Source organism: Hypanus sabinus, chromosome 5 (genome assembly GCF_030144855.1).
Source record: "Hypanus sabinus isolate sHypSab1 chromosome 5, sHypSab1.hap1, whole genome shotgun sequence".
Taxonomy (NCBI): Eukaryota; Metazoa; Chordata; class Chondrichthyes; order Myliobatiformes; family Dasyatidae; genus Hypanus; species Hypanus sabinus.
This window is the reverse complement of record NC_082710.1, coordinates 33,920,915-33,942,480: the sequence shown is the minus strand read 5'-3', so window position 1 is coordinate 33,942,480 and position 21,566 is coordinate 33,920,915. Positions and strand designations below refer to the sequence as shown.

At 39.4% G+C, this 21,566-nt stretch overlaps 1 protein-coding gene across 2 annotated transcripts in view; it reads left to right on the top strand.

Moving 5' to 3' along the window:
• The first annotated feature begins 15,029 nt into the window (after positions 1 to 15,029).
• LOC132394044 (aldehyde dehydrogenase 1A1-like) overlaps positions 15,030 to 21,566 on the top strand; it is a 75,240-nt gene continuing 68,703 nt past the window's right edge. Inside the window, exon 1 of one of the 2 annotated variants that reach the window (XM_059969696.1) lies at positions 15,030 to 15,207. In XM_059969696.1, coding sequence (XP_059825679.1) covers positions 15,045 to 15,207 — 163 coding nt within the window. In that variant the 5' untranslated portion in view covers positions 15,030 to 15,044. The remainder of the gene's footprint in view (positions 15,208 to 21,566) is intronic. The other variant, XM_059969698.1, reaches the window with a different exon arrangement.

The window sequence follows — 21,566 nt, the reverse complement described above, 5'->3', positions numbered from 1 at the left end:
ACAGGTGGATATGGATAAATTGAGTGAATGGACCAAAAATTAAATTGCCAAATCCAAATATAAGAACATGTGAAGCCATGAACTTTGATCAGAGGAAACTAAGGGCAGACTATTTTCTATATGAAGCAAGATTGCATATTGGTGTAGGACAGATGAATCTTGTGTTCTTTTGCATGAAAAGTTAACAGGCAGGTGCAACAAGTAATTAACAAGGCAAATGTTATGCTGGCCCCTATTGCAGGAGGTTTTGACTTGTATAGATTCCTGTGTAGGGTTTGTCCCAGATTTAAGAAAAGAAAATGAGCATTCAAGGCACTCCAGAGGGAAAAAAAAGCATGGGATGAGAGGGTACTCTTGTCATAAGTCATTAATGAAATTAGAACTTTATTCTTTGGGGTTGAGAAGAAAGGCGAGAAGGGTATCTTATAGAAACAAGTAAGAAACTTGGGAAGTATAACAGGGATGTTGGGATGTTGGGAAGGTTGTGAAGGCTAAATCATGAAGTAGATAAGAATTTGAAATATCAGAAAAATAAAGTGAGTGGAACTTCCAAGAAGAGAAGATCAAATGAGGCAGATCAAATGGCAGGAGAGGCTTGAAGTCCCAAATGGCTATTCCCATTTGCTTTCATTCAGATTTTTTTAATTAATAGCATCAATTTGTGTTTTATATAAATTTATTTTTAAATCATTTTAAGAGATATATATATTCTGCATATATTCTCTCTCTCTCTCTCTCTCTCTCTCTCTCTCTCTCTCTCTCTCTCTCTCTCTCTCTCTCTCTCTCTCTCTCTCTCTATATATATATATATATAACAAACATCTCTAATTTATTTGTCTACTTGCACTATACTTTCTCAGTAACTATAACATTATATTCTGCATTCCTTTTTTTAGCTACTGTACTATTTCAATGAATTCATATAAGAAATACTATGTCTGGAGAGCACATAAAAACCTTTGACTGTATCTCAGTACACATCACAATAATAAACTAATTACCAATTAATGTGGGCAGGGTTTTACCTTCTGCAGCCTGTGATCATGGCTTAGACTGCTTTATGGACCAAGTGAAACCTTATGAAACACTGGGCTGCAAACTGTTAGGACAGCTGTAGGATTAACACAAGAGAGCAACAATGATGCCCAGCATGAACTTACCCAGTAACCACATCTCTGTCCCTCAACACAGTCTTTCCTGTCCAGTTTTTCCAACTTTTTCTATTTGCATTTACAATTTCCCACATTTGTTGTTATGTTGACCATATGGGACAACAGCTGAGAAAGTGGGTGTATTGGAATGAATGAATTCAGACTCATATGTTATATAGCAGGAAAAATAGAGAGGAAAAGCTAGGAATAGTTACGACAGAAAGAAAATATTTAGAAACGAAAGGTAAGATAACTATTGATCAGATATTTAAACAATTGATTTCCATGTCATCTAAGGAATATGGAAGGGCAATAATTAATATGTAAAAAAGCAACTTCATGAAAATCAAGGAAAGTTGACGCATTGATTTCATAGATGTGACAGAACTGGCAGCAATTTGTGGTAATTCAGAATCCCTAGGCTAATTTTTCTTCATCGCATATGGGTCTGTGTATTAATAACACTAATATTATCTTTCAGACATAGTTATTAATTGCTGCTAGGTTTGACGTAACAATATACTTTGAAATACATGTAAGTTTTCTGAACTTTGACATGTAGGTAATTTTTAATTATAATGTGATATGTTTTACTCTTTTTGCCACATCTTATATTTTAAACAACATGAATGTACAAATATTGACCTCCAACAGACAACATTTGAGACTCAGTGTCTTCTGTTAGAAGAAAGAGTGTGGGAAATGTAATACCATTAGCTTCCCTGTGTGAGAGAGAACAAATATTTAATATATGTTTGTGTGTGTGTGTGTGTGTGAGAAACAGAACGACATAGCAAGAAAAGCCTTTGTGTTTTGTGAGAAAGAACCAGTACTGCTGTCTCTTTGATGGGATATAATGCAACAATGTTTCTCTGAGATGAGGGGGTGGGTAAAGATCTGAGTGAGAACTATGTTAGTGACTCTTAGCGGTGAAGAACTTCATCATAGTGAGTCGCACCATCATCAACATCACCAAAAGTAATAAGCTCTCAATAACTGTGAAGAAAATGAGTGTAATTATGATATCTCAAGAGAGAGGAAAGCTATTTGGTATTATATGAAGCAATTATCCATCGTCCTGCAAATTCAACATTGGGAAAGCTGTTGTTTTTCCGAGCAATTCATGGATATTAGCCTATCATGTAACTGGGCAAGTCATCAGTACAGAGCATTAATTTTCAGAGACTGTGATCTTCATAAATCATCCATGAGCCCCTTCAATTCCATACAAAGTTAATCAAAATGTAATGTTTATTTTATGGCTCAAAAACCACCAATGATCACTCACAGCAGCAGGTCAATAACTGAGCAGGAAATTACTAATAATAAGACCATAAGATATAGGAGCAGAATTAGGCCATTTGGCCCATTGAGTGTGCTCCACCATTTCATTATGGCTGATCCATTTTTCCCTTCAGCCCCAATCTCCTGCCTGTCCCTAGAAACCTTTCATGCCCTGGCCAATCAAAAATCAATTAACCTCTGTCTAAATATACATAAAAGCTTGGCCTCCACAGCTGACTGTGAAAATGAATTCCACAGATTCACTACCCTCTGGTTAAAGAAATTCCTCCTTATCTTCATTCTAAGAGGACACCCCTCTATTCTGAGGCTTTGTCCTCTGGTCTTAGTGCTTTATAAAACCTCAATATTGCATCTTCGCTTTTATATTCAAGTTCTCTTGAAATGAAAATATTAGCCTTCCTCACCACAGACTCAAGCTGCAAATTATCATTTAGAGAATCTTGCACAGGGGCAACCTAATCCTTTTGCACCTCAAAGTTTTGTATTTTCTCTCCATTTAGAAAATACCTCAGCCTTCCATTTCTTCTGCCATAGTGTATGACCATACACTTCTCAACACTGTATTCCACCTGCCCATTCTCCTAATTTGTCCAAGTCCTTCTTTAGCCACTCTATTTTCTCAAAACTACCTGCCCCTCCACCTCTCTTTGTATTGTCTGGACGCTTTGCAACAAAGCCATCAATTCAATCATCCAAATCGTTGACATATAATGTAAAAAGTATCGGTCTCAACACAGACTCCACTAAACACTAGCAGCCAACCAGAAAAGGCTCCCTTTATTCCCACTCTTTGCCTTCTTCCAGTCAGCCACTGCTTTATCCATGCTAGAGCTTTTTCTGTACTACCATGGGCTCGTACCTTGTTAAACAGCCTCATGTGTGGCACCTTATCAAAGGCCTTCTGATATTGTACACAATATCAACCGATTCTCTTTTGTCTATCCTGCTTGTTTCTTTCTTCAAAGAATTCCAACAGATTTGTCAAGCAAGATATCCCCTTGAGGGGAACCATGCTGACTATGACCTATTTTATTATGTGCCTCCAAATATCGTGAAACTAAGTCCTTAACAATCAACTCCAGTATCTTTCCAGCCACTGAAGTTAGACTAACAGGCCTATAGTTTCCTTTCTTCTGCCTCTCTCCCTTCTTGGAGTGACACTTGCAATTTTCCGGTATTCCAGAACCATCCAGAATCTCATGATTCTTGAAAGATCATTACCAATGCCTCCACAATCTCTTCAGCCACCTCTTTCAGAACCCTGAGTGTACACCATCTGGTCCAGGTGAATATCTATGCTCAGATCTTACAGCTTCCCAAGTGCTGTCCCACTAGTAATGGACACTTCACACACTTCATGACCCCTGGCACTTGAAACCTCCACCATACTGTTAGTGTATTCCACTGTGAAGACAGTTTGTCTACCATTTTCTTGTCCCTTGTTACTTCCTCTACAGCATCATTTTCCAATGGTCCAATATCCACTCTTACCTTTCTTTTACATTTTATGTGTCTGAAGAAATTTTTGGTGTCCTGTTTAATATTATTGGCTAGCTTACTTTCATATTCCATCTTTACCTTCTTAATGACTTTCTTAGTTGTCTTCTGTTGGTATTTAAAAGCTTCCCAATACTTTAACTTCCCACTAATTATTGGACTGTTATCTGCTCTCTCCTTGGCTTTTATGTTCGCTTTGAGTTGTTACGAACCCCATAACTGGGTCACTTACCAGCAAAGATGGAGATGTCCGTTGAAGTCTGATGATACTATTTTTAACAGTATTTATTAGTAAAAATACACAAAAATAATATCAATGCAAATATACAGATAATATACATCATCAATACTATATCTAAAAGTGCGGGTATAATAATAATCAATAAGAAATAAGCTCTATCATTGTCTAGGGGATAATGTATTGTTCGATGGAAATATAAAGTTCACTCAGTTCATGCAGGCTGCAGCCATTGGGGACCGTTGTGTTGCAATGGTTGGAGAGAGAGAAAGATTTGGAGAAAAACTTGCCAACTTTCCTTTTATGATTTCGATCCATCAGGAGTCTCGTTGTTGTGGCCTTTCACTTGTGGCCTCTCCTTTAGCTAAACCATTCTTCCATGGTGAGCCCGCCACCCAGGCAAGGGAGGACACACACGAGCCCCCACCGGCTTTTGCTATAAAACGCTGCCACTGGATTTCCAGCATTTCTCCTGGTGCGTCTAAAGGGGTGTTCCCCAGACCCTCTTTTATCCTTACACACGGGGTCTCAGATGTCAATCAGGTTGGGATGATGCAATCCCTCAACCAGCCCACTCTGGTTGTCCCCTGAGGGGTTTCAATGATTAGGACAGTACTCAATACACAATTCCATCTCCAAGAGACAACAGCCATTATCAGTGGTTCCGTTTTGCTGAGGTCAGGACACATTCCAAACCTTGTGTATTCGGACATCTCTCTCTCATTTCCTGGATCCCAGACCCGAATTAATAGCGATCTTGCGATTCTTAAAAAGGAGGGGGTGACTTTGTACCCTTCAGCCCCTCAGAGTTGCTTCACATTCATAACAGAGTTCCCTTGTTAGCTATGGTTGTGTTCTCTTGCCTTTAGAATATTTCTTCCTCTTTGGAATGTATATATCCTGCAACTTCCGAATTGCGGCCAAAAATTCCAGCCAATGCTGCTCTGCCATCATCCCTGCCAGTGTTCCTTTCCAATCAATTCTGGCCAACACTTCTCTCATATCTCTGTAATTCCTGTTACTCCACTGGAATACTGATATATTTGACTTTAGTTTCTTCTTCTCCAATTTCAGGGTGAATTCGATAATATTATGATTACTTTTCCTGAAGGGTTCTTTTACCTTGAGCTCTCTAATTAATTCTGGTTCATTGCACAACACCCTCAAGCTGCTCATAAAAGCCATCTGATAGGCATTCTAAAAATCCTCCTCTTAGCATCCCACACCAACCTGATTTGCCCAATCTACCTGCATGTAGAATTCCTCTATGACTATTATAACATTGCACTTTTGGCCTGCATTTTCCACCTCCCATTGTAGCTTGGACACCACATCCTTACTACTGGTTGGAGATCTTTATATATCCCCCATCAGGGTCTTTTTACGCTTGCAGTTCCTTCGCTCTATCCACGATGACTCAACACCTTCCAACTCTATGTCACCTCCTTCTAATGATTTAATTTCATTCTTTACTAACAGAGCCATACCACCTGCCTTCCTGCCTGTCCTTTCAATACAACATGTATCCTTGCACATTAACTTCCCAGCTTTAATCTTCTTTAGCCATGATTCAGTGATACCTACATCATACTTGCCAACCTGTAACTGTGTTGCAAGTTTATCGGCCTTATTCCATATACTGCAAACATCCAACTATAACACCTTTAGTCCTATATTCATCCTTTCTGATTTTGTCTGCCTTTTACGATGCAACTCATCCTGTTGATTGCAATTTTGCCCTATCATCAGTCTCTCCTTGCTCGGAGTCTCACGACACATTGCCTCTATTTGTAAGCCAATTACCTCATCCTCAGCATTATCACTTTGGTTCCCCTCCCCCTGCCAAATCAGTTTAAACCCACCCAAAAAACTCTAGCCAGCCTGCCTTATGGATAATGAAAATAATCATTTTATTGCCTTTGTTTCTTCATCCCTCCCAAAATAACAAAGGATAATATCAATTGATAGGATGATATAGTTGCTATTATTACAAAACAGCTTTTCATTGTATCTGTGCATTTGAGCATGACAATAAACTCGACTTTGTCTTTTACTTTTATATAAAAGACACCCTGTACTGGACAATTGTAGACTACTGTGTCATTGCATCAATCTGTATAGCAACATGCATTGTATTTATGTCAAAGTTAGTTCACCATTCCAGCACTTTATTAATAGTTGTGCTTTGAAGGGCAGAAGGACCAGTGAAATGGTACTACATTCTTGTAATTTTACCTCCATTCAAATATAGATTTTGACTGGGAGTGAGGAGAGTTAAGTTTATTATTTAATACATTAAAGTTTTTATGGCAAATTAGGATTGGTCTTTTTCACTTTGACTTCAGTAATGGATGTTTTAATATATTCATTAATCTGGTTATTTCTAATGTCAGGTGTTATCACTTCAGCAGAGTCTACTGATGAAAGTATTTGCAACTATTGGTCCACTGTAGTGATGGTATGCACACATTTCTTATTCAAAGTGGAAGTCTTTTTTTGTTGGACACTTTGGAGAAGAACCCAGTTCATTAGCACAATTTAAATAATAATCATCTCAGTGCTCAAGGATGTTGAGTTCCTATCTATCACTCAAAATCAGCAAAACCAAAGAGCTGATTATTGACTAGAGGAGAAAGAAACCAGGGGTCCATCAGCCAGCCCTCATTAGAGGATCAGAGGTGGAGAGGGTCAGTAACTTTAAATTCCTTGGCATTATCATATCAGAGGATCTATCCTGGGACCAGCATGTAAGTGCCACTACAAAGAAGGCATGGTAATGCCTCTCACAAACAAGAGAAAATCTGCCAATGCTGGAAATCCAAACAACAGATACAAAATGCTGGAGGAACTCAGCTGGCCAAAAGCATCAATAAAACGAAGTACAGTCGAGATTTCTGGCCGAAAGGGTCCGCCAAAGAGTTTCAGCCCGAAACGCCAACTGCACTTTTTTCTATAGATGCTGCCTGGCTGGCTGAGTTCCTCCAGCATTTTGTTTCTGTTACGTGGTAATACCTCTGCTTTCTTAGGAGGTTGCACAAATTCAGCATGTCATCTAAAACTCTGACAAACTTCTTTAGCTGCCTAGTGGCATCCTAACAGCTTCACGGCCTGGTATGGAAACACCAATGCCCAAGAACGGAAAAACCTACAAAAAATGATGGATTCAGCCCAGTCCATCACAGGCAAAGCCCTCCCACTACTGAGCACATCTATATGGTGCACTGACTCATGAAAACACCACTATCACCAATGACCTCTGCTGCTCAGGCCATGCTCTTTCCTCACTGCTGCCATTCGGAAGGAGCTACAGGAGTTTGAGGTCCCACGCCACTGGGTTCAGGAACAGTTATCACCCTTCAACTACCTGGCTCCTGAAATAGCATGGTTCAAAGGTTCGAAAGTTCATTTCATTATAAAACTATGTACACAGAATGCTACTCTCAGATCCGCCAGCAACACGAAAGTATGGGCAAAAACACAAAAAAACATAGAACTAATAAAAGCCAAATATGAACTACAGTTAGTTTGAACTGCATTTCAATCCACAAGCCTTCACTCAGCTTAACCCTGAACTGATCCTGCAGCCTACAAACTCACATTCAAGTACTCTATAACTCATGTTCTCAGTATTATTTACAGTTGAAGTCAAAAGTTTACATACTGTTAGGTTGAAGTCATTAAAACTCATTGTTTAACCATTCCACAGATTTCATATTCGCAAACTATAGATTTGGTAAGACATTGAGGGCATCTACTTTGTACATGACACGAGTAATTTTTCCAACAATTGTTTACAGACAGATTATTTCACTTTTAATTGACTATATTGCAATTCCTGTGAGTCAGAAGTTTACAAACAAAATCGAAAGAAATCACCCAAGACCTCAGAAAAAAAATTGTGGACCTCCACAAGTCTGGTTCATCCTTGGGAGCAATTTCCAAACACCTGAAGGTACCACGTTTATCTGTACAAACAATAGAATGCAAGTATAAACACCATGGGACCACGCAGCCGTCATACCGCTCAGGAAGGAGATGCATTCTGTCTCCTAGAGATGAATGTACTGTGGTGCGAAAAGTGCAAACCAATTCCAGAACAACAGCAAAGGACCTTGTGAAGATGCTGGAGGAAACAGGTAGACAAGTATCTATATCCATGGTCAAACAAGACCTGTATCGACATAACCTGAAAGGTTGCTTAGCAAGGAAGAAGCCACTGCTCCAAAACCACCATAAAAAAGCCAGACTACATTTTGCAAGTGCACATGGGGACAAAGATCTTACTTTAGAGAGATGTCCTCTGGTCTGATGAAACAAAAATTGAACTGTTTGGCCATAATGACCATTGTTAGGTTTGGAGGGAAAAGGGTAAGGCTTGCAAGCCGAAGAACACCATCCCAACCATGAAGCATAGATGTGGCAGCATCATGTTGTGGGGGTGCTTTGCTGCAGGAGGGACTGGTGCCCTTCACAAAATAGATGGCATCATGAGGAAGGAAAATTATGTGGATATATTGAAGCAACATCTCAAGACATCAGCCAGGAAGTTAAAGCTCAGTGGCAAATGGGTCTTCCAAATGGACAATGACCCCAAGCATACCTCCAAAATTGTGGAAAAATGGACAACAAAGTCAAGGTATTGGAGTGGCCATCACAAAGCCCTGACCTCAATCCAATATAAAGTTTGTGGGCAGAACTGAAAAAGCATGTGCAAACAAGGAGGCCTACAAACCTGACTCAGTTATACCAGTTCGGTCTGGACGAAAGGAACAAGATTCCAGCAACTTATTGTCAGAAGCTTGTGGAAGGTTACCTAAAACATTTGACCCAAGCTAAGCAATTTAAAGGCAATGCTACCAGATACTAACAAAGTGTATGTAAACTTCTAACCCACTGGGAAATTGATGAAAGAAATAAAAGCTGAAATATATCATTCTCTCTACTATTATTCTGACATTTCACATTCTTAAAATAAAGTTGCGATCCTAACTGACCTAAGACAGGGAATGTTTTCTAGGATTAACTGTCAGGAATTGTGAAAAACTGAGTTTCAATGTATTTAGCTAAGGTGTATATAAACTTCTGACTTCAACTGTATGTACTTATTTTTTATTATTATTTTTATGTGTCATTTTTTGTACTTGCACAATTTGATTTCTTTTGCACAATGATTGTCAGTCTTCGTGTGTAGTTTTTCATTGCTTCTGTTATATTTCTTTGCTCTACTCTCAATGCCTACAGGATGATTGCTGGTGCTGTAAAGCAGTTGTGCTAAACACTCTACACTACCATGCCATCCTGGTACAAAGCATTCTCATCTTTGTCAAGAAATACCTCTCTTTAAGTCCCTGACACATGCCAGGGTCATTTTAAAAAGAACAGTCAGTTTGGGCTTTTTCATTTCAGCTAATCGATATAGGTAAAAAACGGGATGAGGTCCTACAAGGTGAATTTAGGGAGTTAGGAGATCAACTAAAAAGTAGGACCACAAAGGTAATAATCTCTGGATTACTACCAGTGCCATGTGCTGGTCAGAGTAGAAATAGGAGGATATTTCAGATGAATGCGTGGCTTGAAAAATGGTGCAAGGGGGAGGGATTCAAATTTCTGGGGCATTGGAACCAGTTCTGGGGGAGGTGGGACCGGTATAAACAGGACGGTCTGCACCTGAGCTGGACTAGAACCAATATCCTAGGGGGAGCGTTTGCTACTGCTGTTCAGGAGGCTTTAAACTAATGTGACAGGGGAATGGGAACAAGTGCAGAGAGACAGAGGGGTGTAAAATGAGGGTAGAAGCAAAAAGTAGTAAGGTGAAAAGTAAAAGTGGCAGGCAGGCAAATCCAGGGCAAAAAGCAAAAAGGGCCACTTTTCAACATAATTGTATAAGGGCTAAGAGTGTTGTAAAGACAAGCCTGAGGAGCATTCGTAACAAGGTGGATGAATTGAATGTGCAGATAGTTATTAATGAATATGATATAGTTGGGATCACAGAGACATGGCTCCAGGGAGACCAAGGATGGGAGCTCAACATCCAGGGATATTCAATATTCAGGAGGGATAGACAGGAAAGAAAAGGAGGTGGGGTAGCATTGCTGGTTAGAGAGGAGATGAACACAATAGAAAGGAAGGACATTAGCCTGGAGGATGTGGAATCGATATGGGTAGAGCTGCATAACACTAAGGGGCATAAAACGCTGGTGGGAGTTGTGTACAGGCCACGTAAAAGTAGTAGTGAGGTTGGGGATTGCATTAAACAGGAAATTAGAAATGCTTGCAATAAAGGAACAGTAGTTATAATGGGTGACTTCAATCTACATATAGATTGGGTGAGCCAAATTGGTAAGGGTGCTGAGGAAGAGGATTTCTTGGAATGTATGCGGGATGGTTTTCTGAAGCAACATGTTGAGGAACCAACTAGAGAGCAGGCCATTCTAGATTGGGTATTGAGCAATGAGGAAGGGTTAGTTAACTATCTTGTCGTGCGAGGCCCCTTGGGTAAGAGTGACCATAATACGGTGGAATTCTTCATTAAGATGGAGAGTGACATAGTTAATTCAGAAACAAAGGTTCTGAACTTAAAGAAGGGTAACTTTGAAGGTATGAGACATGAATTAGCTAAGATAGACTGGCAAATGATACTTAAAGGGTTGACGGTGGATATGCAATGGCAAGCATTTAAAGATCACATGGAAGAACCTCAACAATTATTCATCCCAGTTTGGCAAAAGAATAAACCAGGGAAGGAAGTGCACCCGTGGCTGACAAGGGAAATTAGGGATAGTATCAAGTCCAAAGAAGAAACATATAAATTAGCAAAAAAAGCAGCACACCTGAGGACTGGGAGAAATTCAGAGACCAGCAGAGGAGGACAAAGGGCTTAATTAGGAAAGGGAAAAAAGATTATGAGAGAAAGCTGGCAGGGAACATAAAAACTGACTGTAAAAGCTTTTATAGATACGTGAAAAGAAAAAAATTGGTCAAGACAAATGTAGGTCCTTTACAGTCAGAAACAGGTGAATTGATCACAGTGAACAAAGACATGGCAGACCAATTGAATAACTATTTTGGTTCTGTCTTCACTAAGGAGGACATAAATAATCTTCCAGAAATAGTAAGGGACCGGGGGTCTAGTGAGATGGAGGAACTGAGGGAAATACTTGTTAGTAGGGAAGTGGTGTTAGGTAAATTGAAGGGATTAAAGGCAGGTAAATCCCCAGGGCCAGATGGTCTGCATCCCAGAGTGCTTAAGGAAGTAGCCCAAGAAATAGTGGATGCATTAGTGATAATTTTTCAAAACTCCTTAGATTCTGGATTAGTTCCTGAGGATTGGAGGGTGGCTAATGTAACCCCACTTTTTAAAAAAGGAGGGAGAGAGAAATCGGGGAATTATGGACCGGTTAGTCTGACATTGGTGGTGGAGAAAATGCTAGAGTCGGTTATCAAAGATGTGATAACAGCACATTTGGAAAGAGGTGAAATCATCGGACAAAGTCAGCATGGATTTGTGAAAGGAAAATCATGTCTGACGAATCTAATAGAATTTTTTGAAGATGTAACTAGTAGAGTGGATAGGGGAGAGCCAGTGGATGTGGTATATTTAGATTTTCAAAAGGCTTTTGACAAGGTCCCACACAGGAGATTAGTGTGCAAACTTAAAGCACAAGGTATTGGGGGTATGGTATTGATGTGGATAGAGAATTGGTTGGCAGACAGGAAGCAAAAAGTGGGAGTAAACGGGACCTTTTCAGAATGGCAGGCAGTGACTAGTGGGGTACCGCAAGGCTCAGTGCTGGGACCCCAGTTGTTTACAATATATATTAATGATTTAGATGAGGGAATTAAATGCAGCATCTCCAAGTTTGTGAATAACACGAAGCTGGGCGGCGGTGTTCGCTGTGAGGAGGATGCTAAGAGGATGCAGGGTGACTTGGATAGGTTAGGTGAGTGGACAAATTCATGGCAGATGCAATTTAATGTGGAGAAATGTGAGGTTATCCACTTTGGTTGCAAGAACAGGAAAACAGATTATTATTATTATTATTATTATTATTATTATTATTATCGGTGGCCGATTAGGAAAAAGGGAGATGCAACGAGACCTGGGTGTCATTGTATACCAGTCATTGAAGGTGGGCATGCAGGTACAGCAGGCGGTGAAAAAGGCAAATGCTATGTTGGCATTCATAGCAAAAGGATTTGAGTACAGGAGCAGGGAGGTTCTACTGCAGTTGTACAAGGCCTTGGTGAGACCGCACCTAGAGTATTGTGTGCAGTTTTGGTCTCCTAATCTGAAGAAAGACATTCTTGCCATAGAGGGGGTACAAAGATGGTTCACCAGATTGATTCCTGGGATGGCAGGACTTTCATATGAAGAAAGACTGGATCGACTAGGCTTATACTCACTGGAATTTAGAAGATTGAGGGGGGATCTTATTGAAACATATAAAATTCTAAAGGGATTGGACAGGCTAGATGCAGGAAGATTGTCTCCGATGTTGGGGAAGTCCAGAACGAGGGGTTACAGTTTAAGCATAAAGGGGAAGCCTTTTAGGACCGAGATGAGGAAAAACGTCTTCACACAGAGAGTGGTGAATCTGTGAAAACAGTTGAGGCCAGTTCAATGGCTATATTTAAGAGGAAGTTAGATATGGCCTTAGTGGCTAAAGGGATCAGGGGGTACGGAGAGAAAGCAGGTACAGGGTTCTGAGTTGGATGATCAGCCATGATCATACTGAATGGTGGTGCAGGCTCGAAGGGCCGAATGGCCTACTCCTGCACCTATTTTCTATGTTTCTGTGTAATCATCTCCCTCTTCCCTTGACCGACTCTACTTTTTTTTTCTAAGGAAGTGATCTTTAATATCACCACATGTTGAAGATCTCCCATCTTGTTTGTGGATTACTTGTGAACAGATCCACTGGTTGCATCATGGTCTGTTAAAGCAAATCAAAATGCCCAGGAACATGAAAGGTTGCCCGACTCATCCCAAGTTCATATTTTTCCAGTATCAGCATTATCTAGAGGAAGCACTGCCTCAAAAAAGCAATGTTCAAGATCAAAAATCCCCACTATACCATCTTCTTGCAGCTACCACTCAGCAGGAAGTACAGAAGCTTTAAGTCCCGCAATATCAGCTTCAAGAACAGCTACTCCCCTTCAACCATTCAGTTCTTGAATCAACTAGCATAACCCTAATCACTGGAGTTTAGCAGCACAATGAAAGCTTTGATCATTTTGCACCAAAATGGGCTTCAGGGTTTTTTTTTTGTTTTAATTGTGTTCATTCTTGTCAAAATAGTGTTTAACTTGTGTTTGTTTCATGTTTTTTTGTGCTTAAGTGATGCTATGTGCCTATGGTGTCACTGTGAGTAATTTTATCATTGCACCTGTGCTCACATATGACAACAAAACTCAACTTTGAGCTTCACCTTTTTGGTAAAATGGATGTTCTTCCAAAACATATCTGAACAGGTTCTCCCATACTGTTCAAATAGATGATTGTCCTCTTCTGAGCTTCTAAATTTCAACATTTGTTCCAGAATCCTAAAATTTCCAAGACATTCTCAAAATGATTCAGGTTGATCATAAGAGTCTGCTTTATACTGATTTTTGTTTTATTTTCCATTCATTGTTCATTCGACATTTTGTTTAATCTTCTATTTAATTAGAACTCTTCAAATACGTCTTTAGCAGGATCTTGCTTCAAACATTTTTCACACACTATATCAAAGATTGACATATGTATGTTTACGGCAATTGAGGGTTTATAAAGCACTGGTGAGGCCTCACTTGGACTATTGTGAACAGTTTTGGACCACTTTTCGAAGAAAGGATGTGGTGATGTTGAGAGAGTTCGAAGGAGGTTATGGAAATGATGCCAGGATTGAAAAAACTTGTCATATGAAGAGCATTTGATGGCTCTGGGCCTGTAGTCACTGGAATTCAGAGGAATGAGAGGTGTCCTCATGAAACCTGTCAGATGTTGAAAGGCTGTGACAGATTGGATATGGAGAGGATATTTCTCGTGTTGGAGGAGTCTTAAGACCAGAGGACACAGCCTCAGAATAGAGGAGATGAAGAGGAATTTCTTTAAGCCAGAGAATGGTGAATCTGTGGAATGTGTTGCCACAGGTGGCTGTAGAGGTCAAATCATTGGGTACATTTAGGGCAGAGGTTGATAGATTATTGATTAGTTAAGGCATGAAGGAGACAAGGAGAAGGCACAGACTGGGTCTGAGACAGAAAATAGATCAGCCATGATGAAATGGCAGAGCGGACTGATAGATCAAATGGCCTAATTCTGCTCTTATATCTTAAGTTTTTAATGTTTTTATGGTCTTTTGTGTATACCATCTCAATTAACCACGATAATCTTTGCCAAGAAGGTAGCTGTGTCACACATGAATAAGGGAAGAACTAAACTGAATAAGAATTGTTTCATGACAGGTGAAAGAAAAACATTTAACAATTTCAAAGAGCAAGGCTTAGACAGAGCTAAATTTAGGGGAGACAGCAAACCAGTGGGGCTTCCTTATCAAAGGCTACATCTTTACAATTACAACCTTCACTATCTTCACAGCAGAAGCAGACGCCGATTTTACGGCAAACCTCTAGTCTCTCCAATTGCCGCAGGGTAAAAATGAGTGTAATGAAGTGATGTGAAGGTGCTATCAGAAATGAAATGGTAGGCATGTCAAAATGACAATACATATTACATGGTCAGAAGAATAAATGGTACGTGCGATAGCTGCGGGTGTTTTCAATAGCTTTCTACAAGTATTTTCTTAAAGTGAATCACGAGAATTAGTTCCAAATCAATGCAGATTAATTGCGTGCTCCAAGCATCCCCTTGCATGAATAATGCTGTATGTGCATTAGATTTTAAGGAAAGAAACGTGTATATATACTGTAGGATCGGTCTACGTCTGCGGGTTCGAATTTCACGCCGAAAGTTTCCAATGTCAGCCGCAGAAGTTGAAACCAGCCGATCTAGAAATGTAGTATCTGTTTGCAGTGGTAAGGATTTTAATCTTCTTGTGGATTATTTCATTCTTCGAAGCAATAGTCTTAAAATAGAAGTCACATACGATTTTCTATTTGATTTGTAGTACGCATTTGTTGTGCTGTATTATGCTGATTAGAGTTACCAAGGTAGGAAATTATCGTGATGGTTTTTCATTGGTTCGCAGATTTGCGGTTTAAACTTCCGAAATGCAAAGCAGAATATTAGGTCACATTAATATTTTAACACCTGCAAGGGATTAAACACAAAACAGTTTAGTATTGTCGTGACTGTTATATTCTTAATTCGCATTTACAATATCTCACAAGCGCAAACAGTGAACAGTGGTGTGGAAAGTTAACTTTTATTGATTTTGCACAACCAAACCTGTGAGTAAGGACGCCTTAGGCAATGGAGTTGTTGTCAAGTCCAAACACAGTATTTAGCTCCGTGGTTTAGCGAATCCCAAATCTAAAAAGAATGGGTACGGAAAAAGCGACAGTTTGATCGTAATGTTGGTGCAAAATGAATGCAGCAGGTTATATGAGCGTTTATGGTACTCTTCACCGAGCACGGTGTGTGGCTTAGAAGTAAAAACAGCTTGCAAACTAATTTCTGGACTTTAAAGGCGGTAATGTTTCCAATTCTTTCCAATCAAACTAGGCGAATGAACTCGAGTTGCATAGATATTTTCATTAATATTATTTGATATTTTTTAAAAAAATTTATATATATTTCCATTCCATGGTTTTCGTTTTCCTGAACTGCTTTTTCAAAATTTTCATTTTCATCCATTTCTGTCTAGGGGGTTGGGGGGGGGGGGGGTGTCAGGACTTTATGTACCTGACAAGAAGCTACCAAAAGAAAACGATGTTAATTTGGGATTGTCACTTATCTTTTAAACCATTACCACTGTCAGTGGAAATTATTGGAAGAGAGATTGAGTTTCTTCTACTTAAGACTAACCTAGAACTGGTGCACTTATCCAAATTACAGAAGTCAGGCACCATCTATAGAGGGAAAAGAGTTAATTATTCAGGTAGAAGAATTGAAGATTAGAAGATTAACATGATATTCTTGTCTAATGAAGGGATTCTTAGTCGTCTAAAGAGATTGTTCTTCTCCGACTTCATTAAGGCTGGGTCTAGTAATGTAACCCTTACTAAAATACACCAGAATGATGGGGTAGTACTGCCGGTACAGCCGTATGTTTCTTTGGGCAAAACACTGGACACTCTTTAGTAAACTAGTGAGTATAGATATTAAGCCGCTATTTTCTGACGGATTATTCAGTTCCAGTGAAATCGATCATTCTGACAGTCGTTATCATGTGATACTTATTAGTATTTAAATTGGCGATATTCCTTGTTAGTTATACTTTCTGAAATAAATCCTGGGCGTATGCACTGTAAAGCTTGTTTTTCAACTAAAATATTCAAAGGGAAAATGTATTTCAAGTATGAAGGCAGTTATGTAACTGACTCAAGATTGTACTCAAAAAAAAAGTTGTCAAATGCTTTTTGTAAATACCACTGTAATTTATGCATAATACAAAAGGTTTATTTTCGTGCTAGCGTCCTCGACTTTACACAGTACAACGCTGTGGGCATTCAATATACTGATTTTGAAGTATTGGACTAATGAATCGAGTTTTCTTATAGAAACAGCGGATATTTAAGTAAAACCCGCAAATGCGCGTCTAATCTTAAATATTTTTTCATTAACTCTTACTTTCATATTCCAATAAAAGCTCCACAATAATTGCAGCAAATCTTCAGTGAGCACAATGTACTCACGACAGTGAATGATGCCTTCTTGCTACCCGTCATTTACATGACTTTACCAGGCCCACAGATTATTGAAAATATTCGTCATTAACCTGTAAAGTTGCGCAACGCGGCCGCACTCTAATATTGAAATCAAATACTACGCATAAAATAATAATTATGGGTATTTATTTTCTGTTTTACCACCTAAGGCGCCATCATTACTGTGGTTGGAACAGGCTGAGCATATCTGGGAGGGAAATTTTGCTTTTCGGCTTACTCAGTCTTGCAGACGTAGTAATATATGAACTTGGAAAAACGTCGTGTTAGAATTTAACTGCTCGAACCAAACCGTTCAATAGTTGCACCAATGTAAAGATTTGCCTGTTCTCTCAGGTGTGCGAACTTTTGTAAGACCCCGCAGCTTTTTTAATAGATCATTTTAATGACTATTTTCATAAATATTACCTACAACAATTCAGGATGCATTTATAAACCATATCATCTTCTAATGCAGGTAGTTATGTTCTGCCACTTTTGCCATTAGAATTGAGATTGTAGTGAAAGTGAAATATTTGCTGCCCGATGAAACAGGTGTGTGAAAGTGTAGAGCAAAGGGCACATCCACAGCTTTTTAGACAGAGCAATGATGTTTACTATACAAATATTTGCATACGATAAGCAAAGACGCTACCGAATATAATTTTTTTGGTTGTCACAGGAATCTCTTAAATTTTAGCGAGTTTAAATTTTTCAGGTTCTCGTCAAACATTGAATTGGGTTATCATTTCGTCACAAATTTCCCAAATTTCTGTAAGGAAAAATTTATTTTAATGAAGTTGGTTAATGCATTTTGAGCTAATGACAGAAGTGTGGTTTGTGGTTACGTTCTCCACTATCAGAAATGAACAAAAACAACAAGAAATGGTATGATCTACCGGATTAGGGGCCATGTCAACATAACGCAGTTTACAGGAAACCAACAGGACTGAATGGAATGCTGATATTACGTCACACTCTTTGAGCAACGTTACTCCACTGGTTTCAACGAAAAGAAATACCAGCTTCTATATGAGATTAGGATTATAGCCCGCTCTCTACAGAAGAAACACAAACAAGAAGAAATGTGGTGGACCCTTGTACTGTCCTCTGATTCAGTAAGGCCTTGGTTGCAATTTCAACCCAGAGCTATTTCCCCGCATGAGCAACATTTTACTTGATTCCGGTAGTATCTGAATATCTATCAGATTCTTACTTAGATATACTAAGGTACTAATCTTCCCCAGCCCTCTTGGATAGAGAGTTTCAGAGATTCACTAATACTGGCTGAAAAAAAATTCTCCTCAACCAAGCCCTTTTTCTGAAATTGTGACCCCTGGTTCTGGGCATCTCAGTCAAAGGAAACATCAACCCTGACAAGCCCATTGAGAAATCATACATGTTAATGATATTGCTTTCCCTCCACTAGAAGTATAACTTTCCCTTGATAGGGAAACCAGATCTGTGCATAATATTCAATATGAAGCAATGCCCTAAATAAATGCAGAAAGTTGTCTTTAATCCTTGTCAATTTTGTACTGCTTGTACAGATGCACAGCAGAGTGTATCCAAACTGGCTGCATCATAGCCTGAAAGTGGTGGATACAGCCTGGTCCATCAAAGGTGAAGCCTTTCCTACCATTGAGCACAGTTATATGAAGCGCTCCCACAAGAAAATATATGCACTGCTTGAAGATAAGCAACCAGCGCATTCCCATCTCGATGGCCACCTCCTGCAGAATCCTTGGATTCAGCTCATCAGGTCAAAGAAACGGAGTGTTTTTTCAGTGCAAGTAATTTTTCCAATACTAATGCTTAATTATTTCTCCTATTTGTAATCCAACTGTGGTTCTCCAATATTTGCATGAGAGTCTCTCTGTTTGTAAACCAAGACAAAAATACCTAATTTATTAAGTATTAAAATATTTATTAAGTACATATATGTCACTATACTTACTTACTCCCCATTATGCCACTGGCAATTATGGCAGCAATGAAGGTCCTCTATCTCTATCTGTCCTTGGGCATCTTCTCTATTGTGCCTCAGGTGTAGTTCAGGGTCCTCAGTTGCAAACAGATACAGTATAGAAAGATTCTTCATTGCTATTTCCATTACTATTTTTTTGACCAGTCAGTTTTGTTAGTCCTGAGGTGAACCGCCCCACCCCTGAACTTGGAGGCTTGGAGGACCAGTGGAGCACTCCTAGTCTTGATTCCACCCTTCGACCTGTTTGGCATGGGTGACCCTGACTCCATTCAGCATAATTCTCTGGGTCATTGAGGCACACAGGCCTACAAACCCTATGACAAGGTTGTGGCCTTCTTGAAGAATGTCACCGTATACAACCCTTCTTGTGGGGATACTCAAAAAATTCATAACAGGATAATAACCATAATAGAATGAATGAAAAACCACACCAACTTAGGCTTCCAACCAGTATGCAATTTCTTACACTACTTTCTATTCAACACCTTCTTGATTACTCAAGTAACTTGTCTATCGTCTTGGTTATCATATTATTTCATATTATTACTTCCCACCATCAACAACAAGCGTATGTTTAGGTTCATTTGTATATTCAAGACATTCTTCCAAAGTATAAAAAGGAAAAAAAACACTGTTTTGTGTTGCAAATACTAGCAACAATCTATCAACTCAAAAGACCGATTTATACTTTCTCTTTATTGAAGTTCAAATCAAATTTAATATCAAACTACATATATGGCACCATATACAACCCTGAGATTCATTTTCTTGTCAGCATATTCAACAAATACATAGAATAACAACCATAACAGAATTAATGAAAGGCTGCCCAACTAGGGCATTCAACCAGAGTGCAGAAGATCACAAACTGTGCAAATACAAAAAGAAGAAATAACAATAACTAAATAGGCAATATATATTGAGAACATGAGATGAAGAGGATTTGAAAATGAATCCATTGGTTGTGGGAACAGTTCAATGATGGATCAATTGAAGTTGAGTGAAGTCAGCCCCTTTGGTTCAAAAGCTGGATGGATAAGGGGTAATAACTGTTCCTGAATGTGGTTGTGTGAGTCCTGAGACTCCTTTACCTGATAGCAACAGTGAGAAGAGAGCTTGTCTTGGGTGGTGTGGGCCCCTGCTGATTGTTGCTGCTTTCCTGCGTCAGTCTTCCATGTAGATGTGTTCAATTATTGGAAGGGCTTTACCCGTGATAGACTGGGACTTATTCACTACTTTTTATAGAATTATCCATTCAAGGGCATTGGTATTTCCATGCCAGGCTGTAATGCATTCAATACACTCTCCATTATACATCTGTAGATGTTTGTGAAAGTTGTAGATGTCTACTGAATCTTTGCAAACTCCTAACAAAGTAGTGGAGCTGACATGCTTTCATTGTAATTGCACTTAGATACTGGGCCCAGGACAGGTCCTTGGAAATATGTCCTACTACCTAATATGTAATCCCAACAAAATCATATTGTGCAGCCATCAGTTCTGTGACACCTATCTAATTCAGATATTTTTACCTATTTGTTACAGGAAACACATTGATGAAGTATGTGAAGAAGTTATATTTGCTGGTTTTGCCTTCTGGCCTTTTAATTATATCCTCCAAAACTGAGATTTGTCACTTCCTGCTACATTGACTCTGCCTAGTCACATTATAATCTGTTTTGTTACCAATTTCTTAACACTGTACTGGCAAGTATCTGGGTCATTTTTCTCTCTGTTTGCTATCCCTTCCTTCTAGAGAAAAAATATAGAATTATAGTTGCATTTTCTATACTTAAAACTCAGATAATTTAACTAAATAATAGGTTTATGACATTTTGAGATTTTGTTTGTAAGAACGTAAGGATTTCTCCAGGAGAAGTGGGAAATGAAACATTAGGGTGATACAATGTCACTGGGAGAACAGTAGAATGGCTCTTTCATTTTAAGATGACGCAGGTGAAGTTCAGCGATTACTTGCCAGCAGAAAACAAAACTACTAACTACTTTATTAATCACACTTTTTCTGATAAATGATCGCTGCAATCAATAGCCTGAACTTCCCTTTTGGGGATGAACCACCTGCACAACCTGACATTTGTGCAGTGTGAACCGAAGTCTCAAAGGCGCAGGACAGTTGAAGTATGCTGTGTATGGGCCAAGTTGAGGTGACCAGGCCCAGGCATGAGGGCAGGGAATGAGCCAATGTTTGGTCATTTGGAGTGGACTTGGAGACGATTTGATGCAGCAGACCGAGAGGAGATGAGCAGAGGCATTGGGGCCCAGGCCCAAGAGTGAGGAAGGACTTGACGTTTGATCGATTTAAGCAGTAAAGCCTGGGCCCGAGAGCATATCAAAGTGGCAGACCTGAGGTCTGGGTGATTTAAGTGCTGGGCCAGATTGAAAAGTTCAGGGTGTGGAGGCCAGCAGCGAGTTACGGGATTGTTCAGCTAGGTGCTCCACCAGGTTTTGTCCAAGCTGCACTGAGCTGAGGTTGTGGTCTGCCACTAGTGGGCTCCTGAATCAGCTGTAGTGGCTGTGGTCTCACTTTCATGAACTTCATTTCTGAATGCTAGTTGATTAT